Source organism: Antechinus flavipes, chromosome 3, assembly GCF_016432865.1.
Source record: "Antechinus flavipes isolate AdamAnt ecotype Samford, QLD, Australia chromosome 3, AdamAnt_v2, whole genome shotgun sequence".
Taxonomy (NCBI): domain Eukaryota; kingdom Metazoa; phylum Chordata; class Mammalia; order Dasyuromorphia; family Dasyuridae; genus Antechinus; species Antechinus flavipes.
In genome coordinates this window covers 625,432,861-625,450,658 of record NC_067400.1, presented here as the reverse complement: position 1 = coordinate 625,450,658, position 17,798 = coordinate 625,432,861, and the positions used below count along the sequence as shown (strand labels likewise).

The 17,798-nt window shown below is 45.7% G+C and overlaps 1 protein-coding gene across 1 annotated transcript; it reads right to left on the bottom strand.

Moving 5' to 3' along the window:
* Positions 1–226: 226 nt before the first annotated feature.
* Positions 227–17,345, bottom strand: LOC127556624 (zinc finger protein 665-like). The gene is made up of 4 exons (XM_051989886.1): positions 17,097–17,345; positions 12,077–12,203; positions 10,853–10,951; positions 227–6,681 (listed from the first exon to the last, which is right to left on the bottom strand). The coding sequence occupies exons 1-4, from the start codon at positions 17,127–17,129 to the stop codon at positions 4,769–4,771; spliced, it is 2,172 nt and encodes a 723-aa protein (XP_051845846.1). The 5' UTR covers positions 17,130–17,345; the 3' UTR covers positions 227–4,768.
* Positions 17,346–17,798: the final 453 nt, after the last annotated feature.

The following is a 17,798-nucleotide window of genomic DNA, read 5'->3' as shown; positions in this document are numbered from 1 at the left end:
CACTCAGAGTAGTCAAACTCAGGCTGAGAAAGGGGAGACACAATCAAAACAAGACAAGGTTCCATAACCAGACTGGTTGTCTGCTCCTGACCTAGGAAAGAATAAAATGGAGGAGTTCCCCAAAACCAAGTGGCCAAACTGAGAAGGGACAACTTGATCAAATCCATTTCTGGGAATATGGCAGATGAGTCAATGAACTGATTGCCCCCCAAATAATAATAATAATAATAATAATAATAATAATAATAATGACAGAAGCATGGATAGGTAGGTTACTTCATGAGGAAGCACTCCTAACAACAGATAAGACTGGCTAACTATGGAGATGAGAAGGGGGGATACCCAGTTTAAGGGTAAAGGCCGGCTTGATTTTGAAAGCAGATAATACTGACCAAAAACAAAAAAAGTTACCAATGTTGCTAGAATGATATCTTACTGAATTAAAAAAAAAAAAAAAGACTTTAAGCAACTAGCATAAAACAGTGAAACAAGTGACTAGTTTTAATTTCCTTTCGGAGTCCTCTCTCCTCTGGGGTCACCTTCCTTCCCCAGATACCCCCATGAACCGACCCAATGTCCTTCACCACCCTGGCTGCCCCTCTGAACGCTCTCCAAGCTGACTAACGTCCTCTCTTTCGCAGTACCAACTAGAACTGGACACGCGCCTCAGAGGAGACCTGATGGGTCTCAGACTTCCCTGATCCAGGGAATGAAGCCTTTCCTCTGGGCACTGACTCCCACTGAGCTCACAGACCACTGCGGACCAAACAACTTTACATTTATCCTGCTGAAATTCCCCTTGTTAAGCCCAGCCCGGGTCTCTAACCCATCAAAGTCTGCTTGCTATCTCCCAGATCATCTAGCTCATTGTCTCAGCTTCTTCCAGAGAAGAGTACAAGATACTTCGCTACAAACCTAGGTAAATTATATCCTCAGTGTTACCTCCACCTACTAACAACCTGCCAAAAAAGGAAATGAGATGAGCCTGGCCCCTCCTGTTGCCAGATCTTTATAATCACTTCTCTTCTTAGATCACCAAAGACCTTTCATTAACGATCTACCTAGGATTTTCCTAGGAGTCACAATCAAATTCACTGGCCTAAGGGTGCAGATTGATCTCTTCCCTTTTGAAAACCAGGGCATCTGCCCTTCCCTAATCTTGTGCTACTGCTTCCATCTTCCATGACTGTTCAATGTTAGGGAGTCGGCAATCCGACCTGCCAAGATGAGACCCATAGATGTAGGTCATCTGGGCCAGGAGGCCTGAATTCGTCAAAGGCAACTAAGTGCTTCCTACTCTATCTTCTTACTCATCTCAGGTACCAACAGAGTAGTTATTTGTGTCATTTCCAAAGCAAAGTTCATTCTCTTTAGATGAGAAAATAGAAAATGAGGAGCAGTCATGGTGTCCGTTGTCATATCACAAACATATCCAAGCTTTTATCCTCCTTCGACTTCTAATATAATTAGAAGAACTTTTTTGATTGTTCTTGATTTCTATGATCATCCACAGCTCATTCAGAATTTTTAGCATTCCTGTAAATATATTTTGCAGTAGACCTAGATTTTTGTTAATTCTCATACTCGATAATGTTATAATATTCTTTACATCTGTCTTTAAGAAAATTAAATCAACTAGTCTTTCATTTTTTTTCTCATTGAAATCATTTTCCTTTGTGTCTTTAGAATTTTGTTCTTGAACATGTCCCATCCTTCTGAAGTTGACTGCTGCTGCAATTTAGTTCCCAGGAGCCTATTTTCCCTTTTCCAATCTCCAGTCGAAATCTAGGGTACATGTCAGACTAGACTAAACTAAGATTTCCTACAGTCTATCACAAACTCTAGGAGTGTTCATTTCCTTCTGGATTTCCCATCATTTCTACTCCAGAAACCAGTTTTTCTCTTTTAGTGAGAATAAGATCCAACATACAATAATTTATGGAGAATAAATGAAGGAAACATTTATAAGCTTCGGAGGGATTTAATCACTTTCTAAAGATCACAAACCTAGTCAATGTTAGGACCAATAATTCAGGCTCTGGTCTCTTATTCTAAACCACGGCCCACTGTAAGATAGCATACTGCTCTGCTGTCATGATCATGTTGGACTTAGAAATATGGGACACCTGAATTGCCAGAGTGGGGGCGGAATCACTCACCCACTGTGTCTCAATAGGACAGGGAGGAGAAATGTTATACCCACAGAGAAAAAGGGCCTGGTCCTTCTGCCCAGCCCAACTGATCAGACTGGCCCAATGCTCCATACCATATTTCTGGACTAGGACCTGGAAGAGAATGGGAGAGCCATCAATAAGCAGTTATACATCTACCACCTACCAGAAGCTGTTCTAGGTAGGAATACAGATAAATACAAAGCATGAAGCAAAGCCCACTCTTAAAAGGTCACATTCGAATGAGACAAGTACACATATGTATACGGAACAAATAGAAAGAGAATACATATAAATAAATACAAAATGGAATGTTATGTCATATGTGAAGTACAGAGAGGCTAATTTGTCTGGATTGCAGGTAATGGGAGGAAAAACAAGGCTGGATAGACAGGTCAGGGCCAGGTTGTAAAAAGTTTTTAAAATTAGAGTTTATTTTATATAAGGCAAAAGGAAATCACCGGAATTTGAGAAGAATAGATTGGTGTTTAAGGAAAATAATTTTGCTAACTGTGTGGAGGACGGAGTACAGTGTGGAGAACCTTCAGGTAGCAAGACTGGTAAGGACATCACTGTAATAATCTAGACAAGAGGTGACAAGAACTTGAGCTAAATTACTGGTAGCTGTGAGACAAGGCATGGCGTCAATGATTTGTAGCAGTTGGCCCAAATTCAACTCATTGGGACAAAGGGAAACTTTTAGTGAACCTCAGTTTCCCACAGACTGTCTCCCAGACACCTGAATGAGAACATACTCTGATTTCTTTGTCTATCGACTAGAATGATGCTAATAGCACTGCCTGGAGACAGGTCCTTGGTCCTTATATCCCCTCATATCGTTTTTTGGGTAACAAATGTGATTTAGAGGAATGGAGGGAAGGGTTGGAGATACAGCTTCTTTATTAGTTAGATTGAAAGGAAGTAGATTAGCTAGATTAAATAGACTAGCTGATCTTTAACCCCTTCCCCCACATTGATGACCTCAATAGGCTGCCTGGGAGACAGCCAGGTATTTTCAGTAATGTTGAGCGAACACTTTTGGGGCCGAATTGGACACATGCTGACAAAATGGGTACAGACCACTGTCCACTGTGTGAAAGGGCGAGCTCCTCTCCTTGGTTGCCTAACCCAATTATATTCACATCATTTGGGCATTTACTCCCAAGTGGAACTTTCTACTCCAGCCCAGGATTTCCCAGTGTCCACTGGTATATATTTATGATGGAACACATGATCCTCCTTCTATGGACTGTGATGTTGAAAGGTAAGTAGTGACATATTTAGTCAGGGTTCCCACAGCGGGATTTTCTGAGAGGATCCAAGTTGATAACTGGGTATACCAGTGCTAACTCACAGAATCTTTACCCTGATCAAGACGAAGAAGATTCTGTTACTTTAACTATGGGACCATCCAGCAGGTCAAAGTACTGACCCAGGACTCCTGAAAGAAGGCATGTTTGTATAGCATTGATCCCTGTCCCACCCGGGGCTCACTCTGGGAATGTGAGGCTTCTCTGGGTCTCATGTAGGTGAATTCAGATCTCTTATCAGTCTCATGTGGCATGAAACACAAAAACAAATTGATTACACAAAGAACACACGCAGGAACTGCACCTGAATCTTCTCTGTCAAGTCTCACCTTTCCCAGAAACCTGGACATTGTTTCAAACATATCAAAAGTGAGACTGAGATGTGCACATGCAGGGAAGGGACTTGGGGTTGCTGTAGAGTCAACTGACAGCCACTCACCACCAGCCAGTCTCACCTTTGCTTGCTGGAAACCTCACTTTCCTTTGCAGCAGGAGGAAGAACCAAAATACTCTTTTTATTCTCCAAGACCCATCTTTTAAGTACTAGAGGTAGATCTGCAAGTTATCTCGCAGCTTTAACTTTGTATGACTGTTTTAGGCTCCTGGCCAGGACAGCAAAGTATATGTAAAGTGGACCATTTGAGCCACAAAATAATTAATTGCTACATAAGACAAACATGAAGACAGGTACCTTACCATTAGGCATCCTCCTGCTTTAGACAGGAAAGTCATCTTATGTTATTTCTCTCTCATGTTTTAGTTCTTTGCTCTAAGCTACCCAGGTTTCTCCTTTTTGCTAATGTTTTTGTGGCTTTTCTAAAATTGTGGTCTGGAACTCCTGTGGTATATGTGCAATCTAGGTGTTAGGTAATGCCGATTTAAAATGTATATTCCAGCAGGAAGGGACATGAAAGTTATTTTTAAACTATAGTCACTTTTCTATCTCAAATCTCCAGATATTGTACCTTGGACAAAATAGAACATTCTAACTCTTGAGGTGATAAGATTTCTTACTTAATCTTATTTAAAATCATAGTTAATTGGCATTAATTACCTGACAAATAAAATTTGAGCTAATGAAAACCTAAAGTTTGGCCCATGTTCATTATGTTCACAAGGCTTTTCTTGAGTGTGCATTTTCTGAATTATTAGATTTCACTGTGTTTTATGATGATTATTTATCAAATTTATTGTATTTATGGGGATTCTCACTGGTTAAAAAACAAAACAAAACAAAACAACCTGTGTCCCTCTACCATGGTCTGCCGAGCTGAAAGCTTTCCCACATTAATTATATTTAAAAGGTTTCTCTCTACTATGAATTTTTTTATGTGCATTGTAAGTCTGCTTCTGCCTGAAGGCCCTTCCACATTCATTACATTTGAAGGGTTTCTCTCCAGTGTGAATTCTCTCATGTTCAATGAGATAGTCCCTCTGAGTAAAAGCTTTTCCACATTCATTGCATTTATAGGGCTTCTCTCCTGTATGAGTTCTCAGATGTTTACTGTAGGACGTGTTGTAACTGAAAGCCTTCCCACATATGTTACATTTATAGGGCTTCTCTCCAGTGTGGACTCTCTGATGAATAATAAAAGATCCTCTTAAATTGAAGTGTTTCCCACATTCATTACAATTATAGTGTCTCTCCTGAGTATGAGTTTTCTGATGGACACGAAAATAGCCCTTATTTCTGAAGGTTTTACCACAGTCAGTACACGTATACCGTTTTTCTCCATGTTTTTCCTGATGAGCACTAAGACCTCCACTATCTCTGAAAGCTTTTCCACATTCATTACATACAAAAGGTTTCTCTCCAGTATGAATTCTTTTATGTACACTCAGGTGACCCCCGTTTCTGAAAGTTTTCCCACATTCACGACACTCAAATGGTTTCTCTCCAGTATGAATCATCTTGTGCATTTTGAGACTTCCTTTTTGGCTAAAAGTTTTCCCACACTCAATACACTTATGGAGCTTCTCTCCCGTATGAATTCTCTGATGGTAAATAAAGGATGCTTTGTCAGTGAATTCTTTCCCACAGTCATTACATTTATAGGGTATTTCTCCGGTGTGAATTCTCTTATGTTTCATAAGGTATGTCCCACGACTGAAGGCCTTCCCACATTCGTTACATGAATATGGTTTCTCTCCCGTATGAATTCTTTCATGTTGAATGAGGACATAATTGTTGCTAAAGGCCTTCCCACATTCATTACATTTATACGGTTTCTCTCCAGTGTGAATTCGCTGATGTTCACTAAGGTTTCTCAGCTGTCTAAAGAGTTTCCCACATTCATTACATTCAAAGGGTTTCTCTTTACTGTGAGTTCGTTTATGTTCGCTAAGATGTCTAGACTGACCAAAGGTTTTTCCACATTCATTGCATTCATAGGGTTTCTCTCCAGTATGAATCCTCTGATGTTGATTAAGGTGACCTTTCTGGCTAAAAACTTTCCCACATTGACTACATTTATAGGGCTTCTCTCCAGTATGGATTCTCTGGTGTTTAATGAGGTATGAATCAATGCTGAAAGCTTTCCCACAGTCATTACACTTATAGGGCTTCTCTCCGGTATGGATTCTTTGGTGCTGAGTAAGATGCGCTTTACGCCTGTAGGCTTTTCCGCATTCGGGACATTGAAAGGGTTTTTCTCCAGTATGGATTCTCTGATGTGCAATGAGGCATGATCTGCTCCCAAAAGCTTTCCCACAGTGACTACATTTAAGGTGTTTTTCTCCAGGATGCATTTTCCGAAACTGAAAGAGGTCTGAATGATAATTGAGAGGCTTCTTGGATTTAAACTTACAAAGTTTCTTTCCTAAGGCAATTTTATTATGCTTAATAACATCTGAGGACTGTATGAGGATCTTGCCAATGGTATCAGACTGACTCTGCTGTTCTCTTATAGTAACATTCTGTTTTGGAACAAGAATTGACCCTACCTTGAAGCTTCTGGCAGAATTATTATGTTCAGTAACATTCAACTTATCAGAAATTATTCTGTGATTGAATGAAACTTGTGGGGACCATCTCTCCTGATTCTGTCTTTCCAAAGTGACCCCAAAATCCCAATTGTTTGGTAACCTGGAATCCCACATGGCACTCTTTGAACATCTCTCCTTGGATGATCCTTCCATAGAAATGCCCTCCTTCGAAGCTGTCTCTTTTTTTTCAAATCTGGTTTTCCAAATAACAGAATCTGAAATAAACAAGTGAGAGTGAATATCTTTCTATTTTTTGGTGCGAGAAGAAAGGAAATTGTTTCATAGTTAAGTTCTAGACTGGTGGCTTAATCAAGAACATCAGCTCTGGAATCAGATGACCTACATTCAAATCCCATTAGCTATGATGCTTCCTCCCTGTGGAACCTTGAGCAAGCTTTCTCAGGCCTTCATTTTCTTTTAACTATAAATGAGAAAGCTGGACTACATGGTTTCTGAGGCTCATTCTGATTCTGATTCTATGATCAGCTGGTAAAAGGGTATAATAAACACTATCAAGAAGCCAGGTGGTGCAGTGCTAGAACACTGGGCTTGGAGTCAGGAAGATCCAAGTTCAAATTTGGCCTCACACACTTACAACATGGGTGACCTTGAACAAGTCACTAAACATTAGTTTCCTAATCCATAAAATCGCAATGAATAATAGCACTTCCCTCCTAAGATCTAATAAGATACTGTAAAATATTTTTGAATTATAGTGCGTGTTTTGTACCTCCCTTCTTCATTTTTAACAAGAGTGAGCTCTCTTGCAAAGTACTTAGCTGCCTGAGATTAAATGTTTATTTTGCAGTAAAAGGAAAAATTTAACTCATTTGTTTTATCTCATCTATCTTAAGAGTGATATCATCTGGGAATGTCTAATTGCTAAAATAAGACCTGAAATCAGACACAAGCAAACCTTAAGAACACATTATTATTATTATTATTAATTACTGAGGCAATTAGCCAGAGTCACAAAGCTAGGAAGTGTTAAATGTCTGAGATAAAATTTGAACTCAGGTCCTCCTGATTTCAAGGCTGGTACTCTATCCCCTGTGCCACCTAGCTGCCCCAAGAACACATTATTATTGAATTGATGACCTGTGAACATTTAGAAAAGCTGCTGGTCCTTAAATTCTGCATAGATTCACTAAGAGAATACATGAAAGTAACTTCATTTCTTTCAGTAAAGATATTTTTGGATTTCTGGATGAGGAGATATATAGATATCAGCAAACCATATGAAAAAGTCTCTGAAGATATCTTTGTAGAATATAAATCTACTAGCAGGACTGTTGAGTGTGAATAACGCTGGGTATGAATAATCCTGTTTCTTATATAATTTCACATTTTCCAAAATAGTCCCACAAGCATGTTCTACCAATAGTGAATTTTTTCAATCTGTATGCCAATCTGACACACTAAAATGATATACCTTCAATCATTAGTGTTTAGTTCTTCTCTTTATTTGTTATTCTGAAGTCCCATCTTTTGAAAACTTCTCTAGCATATCCTTTGATCATTACATTACTGGAAAATGGCTCTTAATCTCAGATTTGACATTAGATAATGTTAGGCTTTTAATATGAAAATTTAATGCAAACATCTCGCCCTCATATTTATTTATCTTTTCTATTGTAGCTGCATTGCATTCATTTATGTAAAAGTTTACTTTTATATAAACTTAATCATCTCCTCTGTCTTTTGCAATTTACTCAGTATCATGTCTAGTTAAGGATTTTAGCCCTATCTGTAACTATGAAAGTGACAAACTTCCATTCTTCTGTGGTTTTTTAAAGATAGGATTTTAGTGTTTATTGTGTATGAAATTGAAAATTATTGTGGCATAAATCCATTTTAGTTTCTTAAATTTTCCTAGAAGAAATGTCTAATTGTTAAGGGGTTAATCGTGGAAACTACAACTAAATGACACACTGGTTTTATGCATGGCCCCTCTATCAAAAACATTTATCAATTTAAAAAAGCTTCCTCCATGACCATGCTGAAGAAATATTATTTGGACAATAGGGGGACAGCTAAGTATGTCTGTCCTGTTACAGACAGGCTAAATTGGATAATTCTCAAAGGCCAGCAAATAACGGATTAACTTGGAGCTGTGCCCTTTGGCTCTCTACTTTTCCCTTTAGTCTTCAACATTTTGTATTGACAAATTAGCACCCAGGTCAATTTTGGATTCTAAAATTATTTTATTTTAAAAATTCTACTGCTAAATTTTATTTTGACATGTGGAAATTCCACTGTTTACTGATCCTTAGAACTCATCATCCATATATCTGAATACTGTAAGCAGAAGCCTTGTGTAGAAGGTAAGAAGGTAGATCTGGCCTATACCTTCCCCTGTAGCTCCTGGGCCCAGGAGGGCGAGAAGCAGGGAGGAGGGATCTGGAAAATGCTGATGCACCATCTGGCCAGGAAAGCCAGGACATCAGCAAGGAAGGCCTGAGCCCCAGGTGACATGGAGGCCTTGGACCTCATGCTGAAGGAGAGAGGTGAGGAAGGTGGAAAGTTGGGGCTGGGAGCTGCCCAGGGGAGCAGACCCCTGCAGGGCTATGGCCTGGCAGGTCAGCAGTCTCTTTGAACTCTGACTTTCTCTGTGCCTTCCTTCCTTCCCCAGATCCCATCATGTACACGGTCTCTAGGGATCATGGAGGGAAGCAAAGCCAGGGTGACAGTCAGACGGGGAGCCCAGGGATGGGTCCACAGCTTCAAAGTCCAAATGAGGGCCCAGAGCGGGCTGAGGGTGTATGCAGACGTGTCTGTGGCTGGATTCTGGGGTGACAGCGAGGGGGGAGGGAACAAGGGCACAGACTGCCGAGAAGGCATCTGCACAAGGACGGGAAGACCACAAGCCCGGCCCTGAGCCCCTGGGACAAGGATAGGAGCGGGGCCCACACCTGCAGGGCTGTGCCCCTGAAGACTAGCAGAAGGGGCTGAGGGTGTAGTGGGGAGCCAGCCCTGTGGGTCAGGCTGGGTCTGAGAGCTGTGGTCCCCCATAGAGTGAATGTCGGGGCACCCGTGGTCACGACAGGGCCTGTTTCCTTTAGGTAAGGAGGCCTAAAATCTGAGCACGGCAGAAGTGAAGAGATGGCTGAGCTGGAGCGCACGGGGAGGCTCCAAAGCACACGGAGGCAAGGGCAGGGGGTGGCGTAGAAATGCCTCAAAGGGCAAGTGGCGGGTAAATGGTACAAAAGTTCCAGAAAGGAAACCGCTGCTTTGTTCTTGTCGATGCCATTTGGAAAGGATATCGATGGGCTGTCAAACATCCAGGGGAGGAACCAGAATGAAAAAGGGCCCGAAGATCACACAGTGTAAAGGGGGAGAAAGTGAGTCAAGAAGAAGAGAAGACTTCAGGGGCCGGGACAACTGTTACCACGAGGAAGAGACTCATTTCATTTGGCCACAAGGCTGCAAATAAGCTCATTCAGGTTCAGGGGAGGGGGGGTCCGACACATGGAGCTGCCTCAGAGATGAATGGGCAGCCTTGGAACGGCGGGCCGACTCTCCCTGGGGCTTCTCCAACCAAATGCTGGCTAAGTAATGACCAAATATGTCATAGAGGGAAGCTTCCTTTCAACGGAAATCACAGCTCCTTGAGGTGCTGAGGGAAGCGGGAGCCTAAGAGCGAGTGTGTGAGTGTTGGGGGCAAAGGAAGGAAAGGCAAGCCTGGAACTGTACAAAGGGCAAGGAAAACTTGTTTGTTCACAATACTGGCCAGCCCTGGGTGCGAATGAGGACGGAAGGAACGGACATATGAAGGAGGAGGCCACGTTCGCTTCTTCTGGGCGGGAAAGCTTCCATTTAGGGTGCTGAGCTCTAGTGGGCATCTAGGTGGGGCCTGTGTACGGAGACGGGGCCAGACGAAGGAAGACCTGGCATATCCAGCCTCAGACACTCCTCACCTTTGTGACCTTGGACAACTCATTCATCCTGCTCGCCTCAGTTCCCTCATCTGTAAATTGGGCAGGAGAAGGAAATGGCAGAACCCTCCAGTATCTCTGCCAAGAAGACCCCAAATGAGGTCCCGAAGAATTAGACCCGATTGAAAGCGTGACCAGCAAGCTCCAGTGTCTTACATGGTTCTTGCACACAGCATTTCTTTAATACTTCCTGACTGAAGAGGAGGAAACAAAGCTGGAGGGATGAGAAGGGGAGGAAGGCTGAGCCTCCGACAAAAGGAAGACAAGGGCGACGGGGCCGCCCAAGCTCAGGAAGGCCTCGAGGAGGTCCCTCAGACAGGAGACCTCAGCAGACCAGCCTCCACCACTTCCCATGTCTGGGCCTCCAATGAACTTCCCCACCTACCATTCAGGGGGACCCCCATCTGACTGACTCCCTCAGCTCTCATTGGCCAGGACTTCCCTCACTCACCTTGACAAAGGCCTCGCAGGGCTTCTCTCTCGGCTATCCACGGCGCTTCTCCTCTCTCCAACTGGGAGATCACATGAGGCTTGGGGGCTGGTAGACCTCCTGGCAGGGAGAGCAAGGGGAAGTGTCATTACAGGAGTAACCCCAGATTCCCTACAGCCTCTTTCTCTCTGACACACAAAAAGGGCCAGAAGGACATCCTATCCCAGCACTGCTTAGATTTTTTCCATGAGAAATTTTTATGTGACCCTGAGTAAAAAGGCACAGAAAATAGGTATACATATCAAACATTTCCTGATAATCAATCATGATTTTGTGACCCCTCACATTCAGGTATGAGACCCCACATGGGGCTACGAGCCACAGTTTTAAGAAGCTGGGCTCCAGGTGTGCTGCTCCCAGGAAATATGGAACTAAGATCACAGAGTCCATGGAACCAGAGATTCTGAGCTGGAAGGGCCTGCAGGGGCCAGCTGGCCTCACCCCTTTATTTCACAGATGAGGAAAATGAGCTGATGTGGAATCAAAGAAAATCGGTGGGTTTTGATCCTGCCAAGAGGAAGGAAATCTCTGATGCCTTCAGGGGTCTACAATGGGATTTCAGGGGACTACCTGAAGTAGAAGGACTACCACAAAGCTGATTCCAGTTACATAAATCAAAGACTCTTTCCTTGGGACCAGGAAGGAACCACACTGAGCTCCCTTCTAGAGGGACAGAGACAGGCAGCACACACCGTGGCCATCATGCTGCTCCTGGAGTGTAAGCTCCTCAAAGGCAGGATTTTGCTCCTTCCTGAGGCTGTCCCCCCAGCATCACATCACAGAGGTGTTTAATCCATGCTGGGGAGTCACCGCTCAGACACTCCTAAAGCATGGGGCCAAAGGAAGGGCACCTGGTGTCTGCCTCTACTTCTAGTGCCGGGCACGTGGAAGCCCCTTTATAAAGGCTTGTTGATCTGCAGACTCTGGAACTGAGGTTCCCTTCTCAGTAAAATGGGGATTATGGCAGTACTGACCTCACAGGTTTGGGGTGGGATCAAATGAGGGAACACGTGGTTCGATACAAATGTCAGCCATGGTTCCCATCCCCGCCACCATCCAGGACTGCCCCTACACACTAAGGCAAGACCCCACAGTACTTCTGCCATGTCACAGCCTTCGCAAGTAAGAACCCACGGCCAGCCCAAGGGACAGACACATCAGCTCACGGGGCCAAAGCATCCTTACCAAGGGAGACAAAGTTCTGGTAGTTCTCCAGCATCACGTCTCTGTACAGGTCCTTCTGGGCCGGCTCCAGGTGCCCCCACTCCTCCTGGGTGAAGTCCACGGCCACATCCTGGAACGTCATCAGTTCCTGAAAGAGCAAATGTTTATGCTTCCTCAGGAACCATGTATGGCGTGGCCCACGAGGGCGACAGGAAACCGGCTGGTTCTAGGAACTGTCTGTGTTCCACCTCGAATGCTTCTAGGGGCCTCACCTGGTACAAAATTCGACTGTCACAGAGTCAGCACTAAGAGCAGCAACCACGGCATAAAAACTCCTTTCTAAACAGACGTACCGCATTAAGCAACGTCCAAACTCATATTTTAGGCAGAATAAATAGGATGGCCACAAAGACAGTTAATAATATGATATATACTACAAGGTGCCACTGGCTCTAATTAACATCATCTTGTTCCCTGTCCCCAAAACTACTTCTGTTATTACAGGTATCCAGAAGACAGATTTACTCTGTTTGTTACAGATGGGTGTAGGGGGCCACAGATGGGGGGCGTAACTCTGGGTGAGGTATAAGACCCTTCAGCCCAGAGGGAACCTGCTGACAATGCCTGGTTCGGCTCCCCGTCTCCCCTAAGGGCTCTCGGCCTTCCTGAGGACTCAGGGGGCGGTAACTACCCATGTTGTGATTGAGGCAGAGTGATGGCAGGTGGCAAAGAGTCATCTGCACACAATAACAAGTTGTTTATGGGTTTGCACAAGGGCAGTATATCGTTAGTGCAAATGCAGTGCATGAAGGGGAATTAAGTAAGGACATCAGGGTCTATAAGGCTGAGAGAATTTGGAATAAATGGACTCCATGTCTGACCATCCACATGAGTCTCGCCTCATCACTCCTCCTCTAAGAGCTAGAACTTGGGCTGGTACCGAGATCTCCAGACACAACAGATGGAGGAAAAAATCCAGCCATGACAAATGGGTGGATCAGGAGAGCGGTGAATGTGAATAAGTTTTCATGGGGACTACATTCTACTAGGCCTTAAGAACAGGGGAAATTTCAAGAGCCAAAAATGAGAGCAGGAAGGGCATTAGAGAACTGAAAAACAGCCAGGGTTAAGCCATGTTGGAAGCAGGGGGATACTATGGGGACACGGCACAGGGTCTAGTTTGCAAATGAGAAAAGTGATGAGGTTGGAAGATTAGAGAATGCCAGCTTCTGGCCTGAATGATCAAGCAAAGGAAGAGTAGAGCAGAAAGCTGAAGTAGGGTGTGGAGCACGGGGTTGGGGTGGGGGCACGGGCAGCTCCGGCAGCACCACGATGGACGCCTGCCTGAACAGAGAAGGAGATGGCTGCCCCTCAATCTCCAGCCTCCACCGAGTCTTGACTCCTCTTCCATTTGATATTCCGACAAGAACTTGAAGATAAGCATCACATCTGCCCTCCATCTTGTCTCCTGAGGGATACATCTCTCTAGTCCCTTGAGCCAATCACAGGCTGATCTGAGGCCAAAGGGCGCCGAAGTCTTTCCCCGTCCCATGAGGGTCCCCGTGGACTCCTCTCTGAGTTCCTTGAACCTACACTGATCTGAGAGGAACGTCCTGGTGAGAGATGTCATTCTGCCATTTCTTGGGTCCCTTCTGTCCACTAGTCCTAGGAGCCAAATGATGGTCATTTGGCTCTCTCTCGTAAACCAAAGGAATCATGGAGCCCATCACACTTATATACCCTTGGAGGAACAGATGTTCCTGACAGGTGGCAACTCTGACGGGTTCACCATGAATGAGAAAATGAATATTATAATAAGAGGTGAGCTTATTCGAATGAGTGGCTGGGGAAGCGACTGGTAAATCACTCACGAAGAGAGACTCCCATCAATGAACCCAGGCCATGAACAAGGAACGATGGCGAGGTAAGAACTCCCCCTAGGTAAGATGGTCCAGGTGGGGCAGGGTGAAAAATGGCCCCGAGAGGCTGGACACTGAGGAAATAAGAAGGAAAAAGCCCGGATCTCCACCCCTCAAATAGTTATCAATATAAGAGAGAAACGGTCATTTCTCTAAGCCCATTCTCTGGCCGTCTGCCATCACAGGCAGGCTAAGAACCAGTTTACTTTCGTCTTGGTTACATCGGCGGCAGCTAAAGCCTGTATGTCCGGGAGGCCAGCCCCTTCTCCGCGCTGAGCCAGGCTGGGCCTGTTGCAGGGCCTAACCCCAAAGAGCCCAGACTGTATTGGAGAATTTTAAAATCCACTCCATGGTATAAACAGGTCTCAGAGGAGGGCTGGGCACTGTTCTAGGTGCCAGGGATACAGATGCCAGGAGATGACTCTTGTAAGAAGCTTATGGTCAAATGGGGGAGACAACGAGTAAATAGAGGGACAACGGCCTCTGTCCTCAAGGAGCCTGCTGGGCTAATGGGGAGACAAGAGGCAAACGATGATGGACGAGCCGACGACACAGACTGGGGACGTCCTCATGGGCAGGAGGAGGACCAGGGGGGGCCTGTGGTCAGAAGTGGGCTGTCCCTGAGGCTGGGAGGAGCCAGGAGGCAGAGAGGAGCACGGACCTGCCTGGAGGTCTGGTGTGAGGAGCAGCAGGAGGCCACCATCACTGGATCAGATACTGGAGGAGAGGGGCAGCCATACGAAGAGGGAAAGGTTAATGAGCCGGCGAGAGAATCTCTTATCCGAGCCTGGGGACTAGGCCATAGGCAGGGACGGGTCAAGATCCAGTTTTAGGACAGCTAAGTGGAGGACGGATGGAGTGAGGAGCGACCTGGAGCATGATGACCCAGCCATGGTCCGGCGGGGAGGTGACGAGTGGTCAGGGGTGTCAGAGGGAAGAAGAGGGCTCAGAGATGGTACAAAGGAGGACTTGGGAGGACTCGGTGGGAGGTGAGGGAGGATCCCGGGATGACGCTGAGGAGCTGAGCCCGGGGCCCTGTCTGTAACAGGGAAGCCTGGAGTGGGTTTGGGAGAAAAACACCATGAGCTGGTCTTGGCCACGTCGAGTTTAAGAGGCCTCTGGGACATACAGACAAGACTGAGCCTTGTCTGAGCCTGGAGGCCAGAGATATTCTGGCTGATCCAGGAGGAAATCTCCCAGTGAAGGAGAACGGAAAAAGAGGCCATGTGACTGAGAGCCGGCAAGGGAGATGGGGGAGCGGCCAGAGAGGCAGGAGCAGCAGGAAGGACTCGGGGAGAAGGGGTTCACCAGCAGGGAAGAGACCCCTGGGAGATCTGCAGGGAGAAGGCGGAGGCTCTTGGCCAACCTGCAGAGAGACGGGAACCGAGGAAGAGGGAAGGCAGGGGAGGCCCCTGCTGTCGGCGGCCATCTCCTGTGCCGAGCCACAAACGTGGGGGGGTCTCAGCTAGCGGGGCGACAGAGGAACCGAGAGGGGGCTCCTAGGGAGAAGGCGAGGGCCAACAGAGAGGGAGAGAGGGCCGACGGAGATCTGCGGGCAATGATGTGATGGGGGAGGGGATCTTGTCTGGCGGAGGGACTGTCTTGAAAAATACAAGGACGTCTGGGAGGGAAGGCACTAGAGGCACGGGGGAATCACACAGAAAATGGTGCATCTCAGAGGAAGAGGAGGACTCGGATCTCTTCAGTAGAGTCTGGGGGAAGGAGGACAGAATAGCAGATTATGCTGAGGGACTCGGAGACAAAGAATATAGAGGGATGAGGGGGGAGAGAGGAAATGAAAGCCTCCCTCCCCCACCATCAAATGGCCTCAGAGAGAAGATAACAGATAGTCCTCAACTAAAGGAAGGGCAGGAGTAAGGGAGGAATTCCCTTCTGCCCTGGTGCAGGGCGGCCAGGGCTGAGGAACATAAACATGTCATGTTCCCCATCAGAACAGCAGGGGGCCAATTCCTTCGGCTGAGTCCAATGCTCCTGACTAGGAACACAGGAAGTGGTGCTGCAAGAGGAGGGGGAAAAGGAGGAGGAAGAGGAGGGTAATCCAGGGCTGAGGTTTGGCGGGAGAAGAAAGATGAGAGGGTAAGAAATTGCCGAGGAGAGAAGAGCATGGAGGTGAGAGGCTTAGCTATGGGCTGGGGCTGCTATTAAACAAGCTAGAACAGCCATGGAGAGAATTGAATGGGGGAATCAAGGCTCACGTCACTTTAAAATGCACTAAAACCTCTCTAAAAAGCAGATCACAAGAGTGGCCAGAGAGATGTCGCTGGTAAATGGAAAATGGCAGAAAATATGGGGGCCGTTTTATCAGCTCCAAGGCAAGAATCTAGAGATAAACAATCTGCCCAGCAAATAGCCCGATTCTTCCCTTCCCTGAACTCGTCATGATGTCTATTGTCTACATCCCAGAGACAGGTGATGGGACCCTTGGGCCGTGTTGGGTTTGGGGACACGGGGGACCTCTGACACATCCCAGCAGTGAGACCACTCTCGGTATAAATGGGGCTCTACACAGACACAGAAAACCCCCCGTGACACCCAGAGCACACATCCTGGACATACTGGCCCTTCCATGGGGACCTTTAATCATTTATAGTCTTAGGGAATCTGACTTTCCATTTGGAATAAGTATAGAGCAATTACTTTTTTGTGGTATGTGTCTTTCTTCCCTAACAAGATTAAGGGGATGGTTTATTTCACAGCATTTGGCTCGTACAGCACACAGTTGTTTCAAAGAACAAACAAACGTTTCCCAAGAGAGAGAAGGGCACTAAGTAAAGGGAAACATTTCTGACACACTGAAGCTTAATGGAAAAAATCCAGGGCAAAGAGTACAATGCCCTCAGTTCTTAATAGAGCCTCTAAAACTGGTGATTCTGAATGAAACACCTAACTTCCCTGGACCTCAGTTTACTGTTATATCAAATAAGAAAGTTGGACTCTGTGACCTCTTCTGGCCCTAATATCCACAAACTCTAGGAAGTCCATGTTGCCAGAGTCCTTAAAGGGAGACTATTCCAGGTTTTGGTTAGTCATCCCTGGACGGGACTTGACAAGGGAAGGAGAAACAAGGAACATGTCAGGAGAGAGAAGAAACCATAACTCACCAGGGATCTGGCCGTCAGGAGCCCAGAAGTCATTCCCTCCTCCTCCACTTCCCTTTCTTGGAAGAAGGCAAAATGTGGAGAAACCAGCACTGAAGGAAAAGAAAGAATTCATGAAGGAGACCAGTCCGCGCCTGGATAGAGCCAAAGTCGTCGGGGCGAACCTTCTAACACTCTGGCCAAGACGGGAGACACCCAGCATTCCTACAGAGTAAGAGACCAAAAGGCAGCCTAGAATCAGAGAGCAGGGTCGGGGACCACGTTCTCAGGGCTCCGAACCTGCCCCTTTGATCATGTAATAGGGACCGTGGGACAGAACTATGGAAGCAGAACTGGAACATGTCGGTGCAACGAAAATGCTTCACCCTAAATTCTGTGTGATGCTGAGTGTACAAATCAATCTCTTTGTGCCTCAACTGCCTACTGATGGAACAAAATTTTCAGTCCCTTCATCCGTTACTATGATGTGTGAAAAAATGAGTCTGCTGAATTCTTTGCAAAAAATAGGAATAGGAAGATCAGCTGAGGGAAAAGAGCGTCAGAACACTTACTTCTGAGGCCACTGCTGATCAGCCAGGACGTTAGGAAGGCTCCAGCCACTGTGGGCAGGAGACTGAACTAGGTCACAACTAGATCAAATGATAATGGTCTCAGCTCTGAGGTTTTCCCGCACAGACTGAAAATAAACAAAAATGACAAAAGTCG